Here is a 16452-nt window from a genome sequence, read left to right as displayed (position 1 = left end):
TGATCAGGCCTTGTTCTGGATTAGAAAGAGGGACACCACAGCTTGGCCAGGCTAGAGAGTCTCAGCTGCCCACAGGCATGGGGAGATGGAGGTTGGAATGTGCTGCTGTGGCTGATAGAGCTGGGGATGTGTCCTCCTGCATGTGAGCCAAATCAGCAGACCCAGAGCAGTTACTCACTCTGTGTGGTGCAAGGATGGGAACTGAAACCCCAGACCAAGAAGCCTCCTCCACAGAGGCAGCACTGCTGAGCTGCAGGCAGGGTGCTGGCCTGGTGGCACCATGGTCTCCAGGACAAGAGGACCTCAGGCAGTTTCTATACAGCTCCAGCTCCAGAAACCACCAATGATGGCTGCAGCACAGTCCCCAAGCTTCCTGCAGAGCCACAGCCAGGTGGCCAGCCAGGGCTCTTAGCCAGCTGGAGGCTCAGCTTTGCCTTGCTGGGGTTCACCCCACGCTGGGCTGGGGGGATGCAGGGATGGGTGCCAGCTCCCACCTGCAGGATCTTTTCCAAGGATGCTGCCAGCTAAACACTGTCCTGCCCTGGCTCAGGCAGGGGAAGATCTCACTCTGTGGTGGTAGGTCAGGGTGTATGCAGTCCCAGAAGTGACCTGATGTGGATGCCAATCCTTTGGGTGCTGAAGGATCTCCCATGGTTCCTCTCCCTCGAGAAAAGTCCTTCTCAGGCTTGCTCTGGCCTGGAGCCAGCAATGAGCACAGGCAGCCTCCTAGAGCCCTGATGGGACCCTACTGCCCCCTCATCCCACACCTTGGCACACCTCCCTCTGAGGAAAGAGCCAGCACAAGGCTCAGCCCCAGTGATGAGGCTACAGAGATGAGGGAGCCTTAGCCTGAAGCTGAAACCCCTGCAACTGCTCGGAAGAACTTCAGCTAGGGCTGAAAATGGAGCCAGAGAGCTCACAGGAGGGGTGTGACATAGGGCAGGTCACCTGGCCAGCTGCAGGGAGCTCAGTTTGGGGATTCATGCTCCCAGCTGAGCTGGCCCAGCAGCCCCAGGCCCCAGTCTTGAGGATGGTCAGAGCGCTGTGTGGTGGTGAGCATCCCCCAGGGCTGCCCATGCCCACTGAGGGATGGTTACTGTGTGAGTTGTGCCCAGATGACACCAAGGTGGAGCACCAGGACACGCCAGGGAGCACCCACAGATGGCTCAGCTTTGAAGGACATGCTGGGTGTTGTGAGGCTTAAGTTAGAGAGAAGGCAAAATGTCTTTGCTGCCAGAGTGGTCAGGGACTGGCACAGGCTGCCCCAGGCGGAATCCCCATGCCTGGAGGTGTTCCAGAACCCTGTGGCCATGGCACTTGAGGCCATGGTTTGGTGGCCATGGTGGGGTTGGGTTGCTGGTTGGAGTTGATAGTCTTGGAGTTCTTTTCCAACCCCAACAATTCTATGGTTCTGTGGTGTCTCTGATGCTGGTGTGGGGGCTGGCTGGACCTTGCCTCGGCCCTGCAGTGCCCCAGGCTGTGCAGTGTCCCTGCCAAGCAAAGCTGAGCAAATGCCACCCCCACACCTCGCTGCCAGCCTACCACCCTCAGGCCGAACCCCCAGCTCCCCCAGCACCAACCAGCACTCACTGCTCGTAGCTGTTGCCCTTCCACCCCCAAGCACCTGGCAGCCCCCTGGCCAGGAGCTCTGCCGCTGGCTGTGCCTGCAGCCCCCTCCCCGTGCTGGCAGCCAGCTGGGGCGGGAGGTCAGGGCTGGCCAGCGGCGCGGCTGCCATCCGGCCTGGCTCAGCCTCGTTTTGTTCCCAGCTTCCTGCATCCTGCCCTGGGCCGGCAGCGGGGGCTGGGGGTCAGCACGGGGTCAGGATGCCGCCTGCAGCCGGGGCATGGCAGGGCGAGGTGGCTGCCAGCCCACCGCGCTGGGCTGCCAACCAGCCCGGGGCAAGGGGTGGCACTCGCTCTGGAGAGGGGTGAGTGACGCCCTGCAGCCTGGCCTGGCACCCCTCCCGTGTGCCACCAGGTGCTGGGGTGCCCCCATGGTGGTACAAGACACATCTCTGGCACCAGTGCAGAGGCTGCACCTCACTCCAGATTCGGGGCCGTGGGCAGTGCCATCTCCCAGCCATGCCAGCTCCACCATGCAACCCACCTCTGGCATCGCTGCTGTGCCATGGCACCGGCCCCGTGCCAGTGTCTCCTCTCCTGGCATCACTTGCTGCTGGAGCCACTGAGTCTAAGGCATGGCTCGAGCACAGCCATGCCCTTTGGGCTGGCACACCGTAGGGCAGCAGCAGGTTTCCTTGCTCCTCTCCTAATGAGGATGTTAATTAAGAGTGACCCCAGGCCAGGCCTTGTGACACCTCCCCACCGGCAGCTGGGCAGCCGCTGAGGACAACCTGGCCCAGGGCTTGTGCCTGACAGCAGGCCTGCAGCTGAGCATGGTGCATGAGGTGAGCTTTGCCCTCAGGGCATGCCCGAGGTCCTGCCTGCCTGGGCAGGAGCTCCTTAGGCAAAGCTTGGTGGTGAGCACAGGGCTAGGCACCTGCATACCCCCCCGGGGAGGCACAGAGCCAGCCTTACCTGGAGGGGCCACTCCACAGCACCCCTATCTCCCACCCCCCATCTTGTACCCCCCCATCTCCCAACAGCCCACCCCACTCACAGGCAGGCTTTGTCTCTGGTTCCTTCCTTCCTCCTGAAGCTGTTTTCCTTCCTCCTCCCTGGGAAGCTCCTGCTCTCTCTATGCTCTCCTCATCCATCCAAGGTCCACACTGCCCTGTGCCAGCACCATGTGTTCTGCCATAGCTCCCCTCTGCCAGTGCCCATCGCCCCTGATGATGCCCACACACCTTGCAAATGCCCAAGGTGCCTTCCAAGGCCCACATCCATGCTGATGCCCTAGCCAGAAGAGCAGACAGGCACTGACAGTGCTGGGCTCAGGCTGGCAGTGGCTCTGGCAGGGCAGCAGGACCGTACTCAGGAGCAGCACCATAGAATCACAGAACTGTCAGGGTTGGAAGGGACTTCAAGGCTCAGCCAGTCCCAACCCCCCTGCCATGGCCAGCAACACCTCACACTGCAGCAGGTTGCTCACAGCCACATCCAGCCTGGCTGCAAACACCTCCAGGGGTGAGGCTGCCACCACCTCCCTGGGCAACCTGTGCCAGGCTCTCACCACCCTCATGGGGAACAACTTCTTCCCCACATCCAATCTCAATCTCCCCACTTCTAGTTTTGCTCCATCCCCCCCAGTCCTACCTGACATCCCCAAAAGTCCCTCCCCAGCTTTCTTGGAGCCCCCTGCAGATCCTGCAAGGCCACAAGAAGGTCTCCCTGGAGCCTTCTCCTCTCCCGCCTGCACAACCCCAACTCTGTCTGTCTCCAGAGCAGAGCAGCTCCAGCCCTCTGCTCATCCTCGTGGCCCTTCTCTGGACACCTTCCAGCACCTCCAGATCCTTCCTGGCACAGAGGCTCCAGAACAGGACCCAGAGCTGCAGCTGTGGTCTCAGCAGAGTGGAGCAGAGGGGCAGAATCCCCTCCCTCCCCTGCTGGCCACACTTCTCTTGCTGCAGCCCTGGCTCTGCTTGGCTCCCTGGGCTGCAAGTGCTCACTGCTGGCTCCTGCTGAGCTTCTCCTCCCCCAGCACCAGCAGCCCCCCAGAGGTGATGGTGCCATGGGCCTCTGCCCACCAGCAGTCTCCATGGCTGACTCTCACCTGGCTGAGTCCTTGGCAGCTCAAGACTTGATGGTGTTTCCTTGTGGGGTCAGGAAGGTCCAGTAGCCCTTTGCTACCTGACTGAGGTGCTGAGGTTGTGATGAGACATCACCACCAGACTTCAGTGGACCTCTGGAGGGGGGCAACAGGTTTGATGGCCCTGTGGGAATCAGGGACCTGGGAGCTGAGTTGGGTGTTGTGCTGCTGGGGTTAGAGCTGCTCTGAACCTTGTTCTGGTGGTGGTTGCTGTGTTAGGGGCTCCAGAACTGCACACAGTGCTCCAGGTGGGGTCTCACCAGAGCCATCCTCCTCCTCCACGCTCCCCAGCCGCAGAGGTGGCTCCCTGGGGGTTCTGAGGACACGTCCCTGTGCCAAGGGGAAAGCAGAGCTGGGCACACTGCTATGGCCGTGGGGGCTGCCACCCCTGCAGCTGCCCCTGTGGGCAGCTTCACCCAGCACCTCCCTGTGCCAATGGCAGCCCCTCCATGCTGCACACCCAGCACCAAGTATGGGTTGGGGACGTGGCCAGAGCGTGGGGAACAGCCCCATGGGGTAGCTCCCCAGGTCCTCAGCCTGGGCTGCTGGTGGCATGGAGCAGCCCCCCACAGCCGCTTGGGTGCCACTGCCCAGGATGCTCTCCCAGCACAGGGCAGGGGCTGGCGGCCCCCCAGGTGCCAGGACTGAGTTCACACAGCCCCAGCTGCTGGCCACAGCCATAAAAAACACAATCAGGCTCCTTTTCCCCATCCCCCCCTCCTCCCCCCCGCCCTGGACCACCACCACATTCCTGCTGAGTGATCTCGGCTGTTGCTCAAGCAGCACCAACTGGGAACCAGCTCCCCACAGGCCCTTGCCAGTGCCACCCTGGTTGGTGCCCGAGCTGGGCATGCCGTGCCTGGGAGCACTCCTGGGATGGAGCAGGGTCTGTCTGTCCCCACAGGCCTTTAGCTTTGTCCCCTGCCACGCTGACCCAGCTCCATTGCCATCTCCACCAGCTCCAGTCACCCCCACAGGCACCCCCAGTGTGACCTCAGCGCCTGGGGCAGGGCTTCAAAGCCCCTGGCAGCTGCTGGGGTGGCCCAGTGGATGGTTGCTGGGGAGGACATTTGGGGTGGTTTTCCCCAAGGACTTCCTGCTTGGTCCCAGCAGGTCACTGCCTGGCAGGGAGGGAGCCCACACTCTGCCATCATCCCCCTTGCCTCCTCCAGGCACACATCTGGTCAGCAGATGACGGCCCAGGCACTGACTGGAGCCATGGACAAGGGCTCTGTCTACCTCCTTTCAGGCACTGCCAGGTCCACACACGCTGAACTTTCCTCCAGGCTGGGACAACTCTGACTGCATGGCCAGGAGAGCCTGCTGGGGGCTGGAAGGGGGTCACACAGCACAGATGCCTCAGCATGGCACCCCAAGGGTCAGCAGCAAAGCCACCAATTCTCCATAGCCGAGTCCACAGAGAAGGATGTGACAGGACAAGGGGCAATGGATAGAAACTCCAGCACAGGAGGTTCCACCTCAACAGGAGGAGGAACTTCTGCACTGTGAGGGTCACAGAGCCCTGGAGCAGGCTGCCCAGGGAGGTTGTGGAGTCTCCTTCTCTGGAGACTTTCAAGACCCATCTGGATGTGTTCCTGTGTGACCTGTGCTGCTCTGGCGGGGGGGGTGGACTGGAAGATCTCCAGAGGCCCCTTCCCAACCCCTAACCTCCTCTGATCTGTGATCCTGTGTGATCCATTCAACATCTCCTCCATCATGGATGGCTCCTGCTGCCACAGTGCCAGCACCAGACCTGTCTGAAAAGCCACTAGACACTGCACCAGACACTGCCTCACCTTCAGGAGCTCATTTGGGATTTGTCCCCACAAGATGCAGGAGAGGGGGAGAGCTCCTTGCTCTCTACAGCTCCGTGAAGGGAGGTTGGAGTGAGGAGGCAGCCTCTGCTCCTTGGTGGCAAGGGGCAGGAGCAGAGGAAACCATTCAAGCTGTGCCAGGGGAGGCTGAGGCTGGAGCTCAGGAAATCTTTCTGCCCTGGAAGGGCTCTCAGACATTGGAAGAGGCTGCCCAGGGCAGTGCTGGAGTCAGCATCCCTGGGGGTGTTCCAGCAGCTGTGGGCCTGGTGCTTAGGGACATGGTTTGGTGCTGAGCCTGCAGTGCTGGGTGGAGGGTTGGAGTGGCTGAGCTTGGAGGGCTCTGCCAGCCAGATGCTTTCCCTGGCTGTGTGCTTCTGTGACCATGAGCCTCACCCACAGCTCTCTGTGGCACGGTTATGGTTTTGCTTCACCAACCCAAAGAGGGTTCAGCAACCCCAGGCAGGTCAAGCTGGGAAACATCCCCAGCAGCAGCCAAGGCTGGCTTAGCCCAGACACTGCCAGGATTAACCACAGGGATTTGGCTGCTGGGGTGGCTCCAGCTGGGCTCATCAGCACTGTCCTGCTGGGGCTGGTCAGGGGTGGACATCCATGGCACTGGAGAGCAGGGTGGGGGGGGGGATGGGGGAAGAGGAGCAAAATAAGAGAGCTGTGAGTGATGACACAAAACATGCATTCCTTTTATTCACAAAAACAGCCTGGGTCGCTAAAACATTACAAACAGCATTTCAACTGAGTGATGGAGAGAGAGAGAGAGAGAGAGAGAGAGAGCGAGCTGGGGGGAGGGGGCTGCACAGGGAGAGAAACATCCCTCGGTGGAACTGCTGTCAGCACAGGTCCTGCATCCCACTTTTATTGTGATTTGGGAGATTTTCAGTCACTTTACAAAACAAAACAAAACAAAAGAGTCCTTCAAACCTTTGCAACCAGGAGGGGGTTTGGGGGTTGGTTGTTTCTCCTGTTCCTTGTTCTACAGCAATACACTAAGGATGACTTTTGCTGGGGGAGGGGGAAGGAGGGGGAAGTTCTTTTTGTTGTTGTTGTTGTGGTTGTGGTTGTTTGTAACTCCTTTTTTTGTGTGTCTGTGTCCTGGCTCGGAGCCCAGCAGGTGTGTTAAGCAATGTGAGGTTTTGCTTCCCACCTTTTGCTCCTGAACCTCTCGAGAGGGAGGGGGAGGGGAAAGGAAGGGGAGGGGAAAGGGAGAGGAGGGGAGGGGAGAGGAAGGGAAGAGGAGGGGAGGGGAAGTGGAGGGGAAGTGGAGAGGAGGGGAGGGGAAGTGAAAGGGAGGGGAAGTGGAGGGGAGAAGAGGGGAAGGGAAGGGGAGGGGAAGGGAGAGGAGGGGAGGGGAAGGGAAGAGGGGGAGGGGAAGTGGAGGAGAAGTGGAGAGGAGGGGAGGGGAAAGGTAGGGGAGGGGAAGGGGAGGGAAGGGGAGGGAAGGGGAGGGAAGGGAAGGGAAGGGAAGGGAAGGGAAGGGAAGGGAAGGGAAGGGAAGGGAAGGGAAGGGAAGGGAAGGGAAGGGAAGGGAAGGGAAGGGAAGGGAAGGGAAGGGAAGGGAAGGGAAGGGAAGGGAAGGGAAGGGAAGGGAAGGGAAGGGAAGGGAAGGGAAGGGAAGGGAAGGGAAGGGAAGGGAAGGGAAGGGAAGGGAAGGGAAGGGAAGGGAAGGGAAGGGAAGGGAAGGGAAGGGAAGGGAAGGGAAGGGAAGGGAAGGGAAGGGAAGGGAAGGGAAGGGGTTGGACCTTCTTCCAGAGGTTTGAATGGCTAGGAAAAGGGACACTACATCGCTTTAAACATATCCTCATTTATAAACATGAAGTTGAAGGCATTCTAGAAACTATTCCACTCTATTGGGCTGATGGGAAAGAATCAAATCCATTAAAAAAAAAGAAAAGGGGAAAAAAAAAAAGAAAACCAAAACAAAACAAATAAAAACCAAAACCAACCAACAGAAAAAAAAACCAACAGTATAAATGAGGGTGCAATTAAAAAGGACTGTGCTAAATTACAGTAGTGCTTATTAGTAACTAGATTCCCAAAGGTTACTGTAAATTTACATTCCCTACACAAGTAACTGCATCTTTCACACAGGAACAACATCAACACCAAAAAACACAGAAAGAAACTGATTGTCCATACTCTGTCTATTGAGCTCTTGGTATTTTACAGATCCATTTGCTGTTTGTTTGTAATTTACTTCTTTATTTGAACATGTCTGGTTTGTGTTTTGATGTGGTTTGTGGGGTGGGGTGGTTTTTTTTTTGTGTGTGTGTGTGTGTGTGTGGTTTTAATGATTAATAATCATTCTTTTCATTATTATTTTGATTATGATGATTCTTCTTTGAAAAGCAGTGAAATGTCTTGACTAGGGCTCGGAGATGTTAAAACAAACACACACACACACAAAAAGATAAAAGCAAAGGGGGAAAAAATTAACAATTAAAAAAAAAAGGAAAAGAAAAAGTTTTTTTTTTTTAAAAAGGGGAAAAAAAGTTTAAAAAAAAGGGGGGGGAAAAGGAGAAAAAAAAAAGAAGAAAAAAAAAAAAAAGATAACATTTAAGAAGGAAAAAAAAACCAAAACCAAGAAACAAAACTGTATAGAAAGAGGAATGAGAAATATTTTTGGTTCTAAAGAGACACAGGTGCATCCATTCATTTTCAGCCAAAAAAAAATCCCTTGCCTGAGACAACACAAGCAAGCAGTGACATTGCACTTGGATGACAGAGCTTTGGGATTCCCGTTCCTACTGGAACCATCTGAACGCGGCTCCTGTAGGAAGCATCACCTTCTGGAAAGGAAGAGAGACACAGGGATTGGGTGGGGGGGGGGGGGGGGGGGGGGGGGGGGGGCGGAGAGGGGGGAAGGAGGACAACAGAAGAACAAGAAGGGACAAGGCGTTAGGTCGGGGCTGGCACTGGGGTTGTGCATCATCCCCCACCGCCCCAAGCCCCCCTGCCCCACTCCCCAGCCCTGCATCCCATAGTCCCCGACCCCGGGGCTCAGCGTGCCCTAGGACCGCACAGCCCGAGGTCCCTCTCCAGGGGCCGGAGGGAGCCAGGGTACCCCCTGGCACCAGCTCCCCCCTCCCAGGCTGGGCGGCTCGGGCATTGTTCCCGTGTCCCCGGCGCGGCCACGACTTCCCCTCCGGCCGATAGCGAGAGCACAATGGCCCGGAGCGGCCACCCCCCGGCGCGGCCACCCCCCTCGCTGCCAGCCCCCGGAGCGGCCACCCCCTCGCTGCCACTCCCGGCCCGCTCGCCCCGGACCGACCGACGCCCCACCGACAGCAGCCTCTAGGCTCAGGAGGACATGGAGGGGGGAAACTGAGGCTTGGGCTCATCGGCCCCAGGAACTGCTCGGGACACAAGGGGACATCACCACACTGCTGCTTGGCCACCAGGAGCAACTGTCCCCAACAGAACAGAAAAGGGCACCACCGGGGGCATCTTGGCATCTCACAGAGGAAGGAGGAATGAGTCCCACCAGGCTCCATCCCACACACAACAAAGTGGTCAGGGTTTGACTAGCTGAGTTAAAACAACCTGGCTTTGGCTGGGAGGATGCCCAAGCAACTTTCTGCTCCTCCTTGGAGCAGGGCAGCTTTAGGTTGGACATCAGGAGGAAGCTCTTCACAATGAGAGTGTTGAAACCCTGGGACAGGCTGCCCAGGGAGGGGGTTGAGGCCCCAGCCCTGCAGACATTCAAGATCAGCCTGGATGTGTCCCTGGGCAGCCTGCAGGGGCTTGGACAAGGTGACCTTGAAGAGTCCCTTCCAGCCCCATGCGCTCTGTGAAGCTGTGTGCACAGAGGAGACCTCTTTGAAGCCACCTCCAGGAAAGGTGCTGTGGGGCAATGGCCACAACAGCTCCATGGTGCCCTAGAAGAAGCTGGGACATTTCCCAGATGGCTATGGGGTGGGAAGCTCACACAATGCTCATGAGACCATGGGTGAGGTATGTAAGACCCACGGTGTCCCTCAACAGTCCCCAGGCAAGGCCAAGCCCAGCCTGCCAGCGCCACACCAGGAGGATGTGCCTCAGCCAGCCTTCAGCTCCTGCATCTCCAGCAGGCAAGGGGCACCAAGGGGGAATGAGCGACAGGCATGGGGGCAGCAGGTTGGGCAGTCCCAGCAGCAGCTCTCCCCAGCAGCAGCTCCCAGAACAGAGCCTGTGTGCACTGCCAGGGCATCCCATGGCTTGTGCCAGCAGCCAAACCCATGCCACATTCAGGTCCCTAACCCCACGCAGGAGCCAGCCAGCTCCCAGCAGGTCCTTCCCTTGGATCAAGACACTCACCAAGCTTCAGCAAGAGACTAGGGCAGAGACTTCTCCTGTCCCTGAGGGACCCCAGTGTGCTCACAGGCACCATGACCCAAACATGGGCCTTGGGCAAGGGGAGGGAAGCAAAGGGCAAGGATGGGCAAGAGATGGTGGTGCCCAGACACGGGGCTCCTCCTCCAGACACACCACCACCTCCTGTGTCTGGTCCTCTGGGCAAATTGAGCTGGGACTGTCAAGGAGCAGGGAACTGCAGGCATCACCACCTCCCCAGAGATCCTTGCCTTAGGTAACCAGGCTTCTGAGGAAGACACAAGTGCCAAGGAAGCACAGGGCTGTGGCACAGCATGGCATCCACGCTGGATCCCACCCAAAGTGCTGGATGCAGATCTGCTGGGGCAGAGAGCAGCAGACTCACCAGCAAGGGCCATCTGCCCAGCTGCAGCATTCCTGGAACAGCCTGCCCAGAGAAGTTGTGGACAGCTCATCCCTGGAGGTGCTCAAGGCCAGATTGGGTGAGGCCTTGATCAACCTGGGCTGGTGGGAGGTGTCCCTGCCCATAGCAGGGGGGTTGGAACTGGATGAGCTTTAAGGTCCCTTCCAATCCAACCCATTCTAGGATTCTGTGATACCAGGAGAGGGGAACAAGGGGAGAGGGGGCTCCTAATGAGCCTGGAAGGTTTGATACAAGTCACATTAAACACCTCTGCACCTTCATTATTACAGGCAGGTGGACAACCAGCTCTAGAATGGATGCCCAGGGTGGATTCCCCTTCATCCCCATGACCACAGAATGGTTTGGCCTGGGAGGGACACCCTCAGAGCAGTCCAAGCCCACTGCTGTGCACAGGGACACCTTTCACTAGATCAGGTTCTCCATAGCCCCATCCAGCCAGAGCTTCTCTGTTCAGTGTCCCACTACCCTCACCATGAAGCATCTCTTCCATGTGTCCAGCCTAACCCTGTCTTCTCCCAGTTTCAACACTGCTCCTTGCCCTGTCATGACAGCCTTTGGTGCAAAGTCTCCATGAGACTGCCAGGAGCATAGCAGTGACCCTCCCAGCAGCAGCCAGCTGGGGCACCAGGGCTTCTCCAGATGGAGGACAGCTCTGTGGTGTCAAATCCTGCCTTCCTTCCTTCCATGGCCTTTGTGTGACCTACAGCCCCAGATACAAGCCCAGGGTGACCTGTCCAGGGCTGGCCACCAGCCCCCCCGCCATGGCATTACCCTGGGTTCCAGGGGCTGTCAGAGCCCCGAGGAGCTGATCCCTGATGTGTTCAGGGATGTGCTGCTGCTGCCTGCTCAGAGCACCCAGCCTGCCTCACTGTCTTAGAGCCTCAGCTGGCCCCCACCACAGCAGGACACCAGAGGCTCTGCAGATGTGCAGCTCAAGCCTCAGGGCAGCAGAGGGATTCAGCCCTGGGTTCAGCCTGGGGTTTATGTCACCATAAAGGTTTCATTCTAATTTATCTTGTTCTTTAGCTGGCTGATTTTAGACCCATGCTCAGTCACAGCTGCAGCCCCTGTCCAGGCTCTCTGAGGACATTCCAGGCTGGCAGACAGGAGTGATCCCTGACCATCCTTCTCCTGGGCCTGGGGATACCTTCTCCAGAGGTCCCTGCAGAAGGGGAGGATGCTTCACAAAGCCCTGTGAAGCTTTCAGCCCCATGTAAAGGGCCTCTGAATGGCTCCTCCTGTCCCAGCATCAAGCACTATGTTGTGGAGGGACCTCACCAGCACCAGCAGCCCATGGAGCTGGCAGCAGCTCTGTGTCCTGCCCACTGCCACCTCCACACAGGCCTCCACCACAAAGCCAGTGGTTGCCCTAGGGTTGGGCCCAACACAGCACATTGCTGAGGGTGAGGTTTAACAACCCACTGACCCAGGTGACCTTGGGACAGCAGCTGGGGTCCCAGTGACCCTGTCCCTGTCACATAAAGCCACATACAGCCACAGTCCTGCTCAGCCCTACCGAGGTCAACACACAGCACAAGTGAGAGAGGGGAGGACCTGCTCCAGAGAGGGGATGGGAATCACAGAATGCTCTGGGTTGGAAGGGACCTCCAAAGGGCATCCAGTCCAACCCCCCCTGCAGTCAACAGGGACATCCTCCACTCGAGCAGGTTGCCCAGAGCCCTGTCCAGCCTCACTTGGAATATATCCAGGGATGAGGCCTCAACCACCTCCCTGGGCAACCTGTGCCAATGTTGCAGCAGCCTCCTGATGCAGAACTTGTTCCTCACAACCAGTCTCAATCTGCTTTTCTCCCATTGCAGACCATTGCCCTCATCCTTTGCAAACAGTCCCTCTGCAGCCTTCTTGTAGCCCCCTTCAGGTACTGGCAGGCTGCTATTTAGTCTCCCTGGAGCCTTCTTTTCTCCAGGCTGAACACCCCCAGCTCCCTCCACCTGTCCTCACAGCAGAGCTGCTCCAGCCCCCTGACCATCTTCACAATGCCCTGGAGTGATCCACACCTGCCCAAGCATCCATGCCCATCAGCACATCCCTGCTCAGCCTCAGCCCACCTCTCTGGTGCCTCCCAGGAGGGCTGGGGACCCATCTGCATTGGGGCCCAGCTCTATCAGAGGCAGAGCCCTGTTTCAGTGGCTTCAATTTCTCAGGCAGCCTGGAGATGGGGAAAGCAATCACAGGGGTGACCATTTGATGGGCTCCCAGCACCATTCATCATCCCCAGCTCCTGCCCAGCGCTGGGAGAAGGGAGCAACTCCTTCAACCGCCGCCAGCTCCGAGCCTCTTGACCTGCTTTAGGACTCTTTGGAAGAGATGAACTTTTTTTTCTCCCTCCCCTCCCCTCCTCCCTTTCTCCCTTTTTCCAGATCACTGACTCAGCAAATTAGAACAAGAATATAATTTAGCAATACAGAGGCTTTTGAAAGACACAGTCCCCCTCTCCTCATCCCCACCAGCCCAAACACAGCTCTTGCCTCTCCCTTCGCCCTCCATCCGGAGCTGGTGCTAATTGAAAAACCTAGAACGTGGCTAAGGAAGCAGGGGGGGGTGCCTCTTTGGGGTGACCAGAGGATGGGCAATGCCCTCCTGCCAGCTGCTCCCCCGGTGATGTTTTAGCCTCTGCTTGGCTCTAGGGATGCACTCACAGGCACAGAGAAGCACAGCTGAGGGTGGGAGCAGCTCCCTCCCTGAGCGACCCAGCAGACAGGTCTTGGCCCAGAGCACTGCCAGAGCAGTGTGCCCACAGCCTTGCACCCAGCCCTCACCCATGCCACCTCACACCCAGCCATGCCATGGCCCTGCCTGAATTCCAGGCCCATACAGCAACCTTAGGCACTGGGCTTTGCCTGTGACCCCACACAGGAAGCTGGGTGATATCTCCCTGGCGAGGTGACACCTCAACCCAACAGCAGCTTGCAGTGCCTCTCCTCTGAGGCCCAGGGCAGCACCCACTGGGTGGCTGTGGTGGCAGTGACAGTACCAAATACCCAATTACCACAGCAAAGCCCCCCAGCAGGGGAACTGGGCACCCCCACACTTGGCCAGTGTGGCAGCAGCAAAGGTGCTCACAGATCAGCTGGGTGCCAAAGCAGGGACCACTGCTGTTGCCACCAGGAGATCTGGCTGGTGCCCCATGGGCTCATCCTGACCACCCCAGGCTGGTGCAGGGAGGCCCAGCACGGCCACAGCACAGGAGATGCTGCCCAGCAAATGTGCAGCTGGTCACCACCCAAACCCAGGGCCTGCTGAGCTGAGAGCAAAGAGTGAGCCAAAGGGCTGGGGCCCAGCAGCACCACAACCATGGCTTCCACCATCACCCACTGTCCCCAAGCTCTGCCCTGAAAACCCATGTCCTGCCTCCCCCTATCCTCTGCCCCAGCTGCTGGATCAGGGAGCTGCAGCTTGCCCAGGCCAAGAGACCACAGATCACAGGATCACAGATTGGCTTAGGTTGGAAGGGACCTTAGAGATCATCTACTCCAACCTCCCCACCATGGGAAGGGACACCTCTCAACAAGACTCAGCTGCTCAAGGCTTCATCCAGTGAAGATGGCAGTGTCTGTATTTCGGATGTTATCTCCAGTTATGGGGAGCCCTTTCTCAGCCTCACAAATCCATACAATAGGATGTTAGGGGTTGGAAGGGACCTCCAAAGATCATCGAGTCCAACCCCCCCTCTGCTGGCACCGAAACTCGAGCAGGGACCCTGCTCAGGCCTGCCAAGGGAGGAGGAAACCCAAAGCGCCTGGGGACCCCCCAGGGATCAAAGCCCAGCCCTCCTCCCCCGGCCAGCCAACCAACCAACCAACCAACCCAACCCACCCCAGTATGTGTGGGAGGGCAGAGACTGGAAGCACTGGGCAGAGAGCACAGCCCTCCCGGGGAGAGCTGTTAACGAGGGGGGAGGGGAAAAGGGGGGAAGAATAAAAGAAGTAAGAAGTACCAGGCGGTTTTATTATCTAGGGCACGATCCGAACCCAGGAGCGCGGCCCGAGGAGGGGTTAGGGTGCCTGAGAGGGGCCGGTTACCTCCAGTGCTGCGGAAGGCTTCTTTTTGAGTTCTTCACATTTCCTGAATTTGCAAATCTGGTGGCCAGTTTTGCGGTTCCTACAACTGCTGCACTGCTCGCAGTTTATCCGGCGGCGGCAGGGCGGGCACATGCCGCATCTTTTCCGTTTCTTTTTCCCCGAGTTGATGGCAGATGCCAACTCGTTCTGCATGGGGTACTCTGCCAAGCCGGCCATATGGAGAGCGCTCTCTGCCAGAAAGACGCCGGCAGGGGTCATGATGAAAAGGCCTGGGTTGATGGGAAAAGCCCCCAGGTAAGGGAAATCGGAGGGGCCGTTCATTGTCTCTGAGGCCGACACCGCCTCCATGTCGGAGAGCCCAGTCCCGTGCTCGCTGGCTAGGGGGAGATGCTCCTGCACCACGCGTTTGAGCATCTCTGTCGACTGAGCGAACTGCTGGAGGGCGAGCTGTCCTTCCGAGGAGATCTCCGACACCCGCTCCAGTTTGCTCAGCATGCTGGAGAGGCTTTTGTGCTTTGAGGTAGAGTGACTTTTATCCACGGCCGCCTCGCCGCCGTTCACTAAGGGGTTGCCTTTCTCCGAATGTTCGCTCCCCGAGCTGCTGCTGCCAAAGGTGGAGTAGTGGGAGAGCGGCCGGGACTTCTTAAGACTTTTGTTCAAAGGTTCACTTATGATCCCACTTTTGTTCCTCCTCTCGGAGTTGACAGGGGGCTGAGAGTCATCTTGGTTAGTTTTTTCCGTCTCTGGCTTGTTCCCAGCGTCTTGATGGGAGCCCGAGTTTGACATGGTGCCCAGAGCACGGCCGAGCAAAATACCCCAAAGCAAAACAAAACAAAACAAAAAATCCCAAACCCCCCCCCGAAGAAAAAAACCCACGACCAAAACAAGACCCCCAAACCCACCCCCAAGTGCCAAGGAAAAAAAAAAAAACAGAAACCCAAAAGATTCCCCCCCGAAGCCCTTCTGCTAGCACCAGCCCGCCAGCCACCGGGGGAGCCTCAGACGGGAACGCTCCTCAACGGGGCGGCTCCTCCCGCGCCGGCTGCGGAGGACCTCGGCGGGGCTCTCAGAGCAGGGACATGCTCTGCGGCTCTGGGACACACCACGCGGCTCTGGAAGGAGAAAAGAAAAGCGAGTGAGAGCTGGCAAGAGCCGACGGAGCTTTTCAAAGCGGCTCTTCCTCTCCCCCTGCCATGAAAAGTCCTCAGCGCCGCGAACAAAGAAACTCCAGGGGACGGACCACGCTGGAGATCCGTTCCGCTGCGCTTTCAAAGGGTCACCATCCAGACAGAGATTGGGGGGTCACTGGGGAAGTCCTGGCCTGGGAGCAGTGGCACCCTGCTGCCTAAAGGCTCTCGGTGCCCAGCTCTCCTCCCCCCAGGGACTGCAGCCCCATGCAAGTCACGGGGCTCATCTCCTGCTCTGCTCCAGCGGCGTGTGGCCCCCCCACACCGGATGGACGGCAGGACGCCCCTGGGCCAGTAGTTGGAGCTCATGTGAGGGGCACCCAGACCCCATCCTGGGGCCATCTGTGTTCCCCCACTTGGGTGCCATGAAGGCAGTAGACTACAAGGCTGCACATTGGCTCCCACAGCCTCCCTGGGTGATGCTGGTCACTCAGCTCAGTCTAGGCTGCATCCCTCACTCTCTTCCTCCTCCTTCTCTTCTTCCTACTGGACCCTTTGTTGCCAGGCCAGGGGAAGGAAGCCACAAGAGGAGCTGCTGTGTCCACCTTTGAGCCACACAGGGAGCCACAGCATCGACCTTCGAAACCCATCATGAGCTGCAATTTCCACCTCCAAGTCCCATGTGGAGCTGCAGTGTTCACTTCCAAGCCCCTGCTGCATCCCCCTTCAAACCCTACAGGGAGCTGCAGCATCCACTTCCAAGCTCCATGAGAAGCCACAGCATTCACCTCTACACCCCATAGGGAGCTGCAGTGTCCACTTCCAAGCCCCAGTGCTGACCTCCTGCCATATCCAGCATGCCCTACCCACATTCCCACCACAGGCACCCAGCTGGAGCTCAGTAGAGCCCCTCCTCGGTGCTGTTCCCTGCAGCAAGGGAGATGCCACCATGCCTGGGGTGGCTCTGGGGCATCTGGGCCCAGCGTGGCTGCAAAACACTTGTTGTGAAATT

At 58.3% G+C, this 16452-nt stretch overlaps 1 protein-coding gene across 3 annotated transcripts in view; it reads right to left on the bottom strand.

Moving 5' to 3' along the window:
* Window positions 1-7805: 7805 nt before the first annotated feature.
* Window positions 7806-16452, bottom strand: part of CXXC5 (CXXC finger protein 5) — a 46322-nt gene continuing 37675 nt past the window's right edge. Inside the window, exons 2-3 of one of the 3 annotated variants that reach the window (XR_010990758.1) lie at window positions 14229-15425; window positions 7806-8324 (exon numbers count right to left, since the gene is read on the bottom strand). Coding sequence is in view for 2 of the 3 variants with exons in the window: in XM_068165653.1 (XP_068021754.1) it covers window positions 8280-8324; window positions 14314-15099 (831 nt within the window). In the remaining variant the exon portion in view is untranslated. The remainder of the gene's footprint in view (window positions 8325-14228; window positions 15426-16452) is intronic. The other 2 variants (XM_068165653.1, XM_068165654.1) reach the window with 2 other exon arrangements.

This window comes from Melanerpes formicivorus, unplaced genomic scaffold, assembly GCF_026170545.1.
Source record: "Melanerpes formicivorus ecotype bairdi unplaced genomic scaffold, bMelFor1.0.p_v2 SCAF_91, whole genome shotgun sequence".
Taxonomy (NCBI): Eukaryota; Metazoa; Chordata; class Aves; order Piciformes; family Picidae; genus Melanerpes; species Melanerpes formicivorus.
This window is presented reverse-complemented; position numbering and strand designations above follow the sequence as displayed.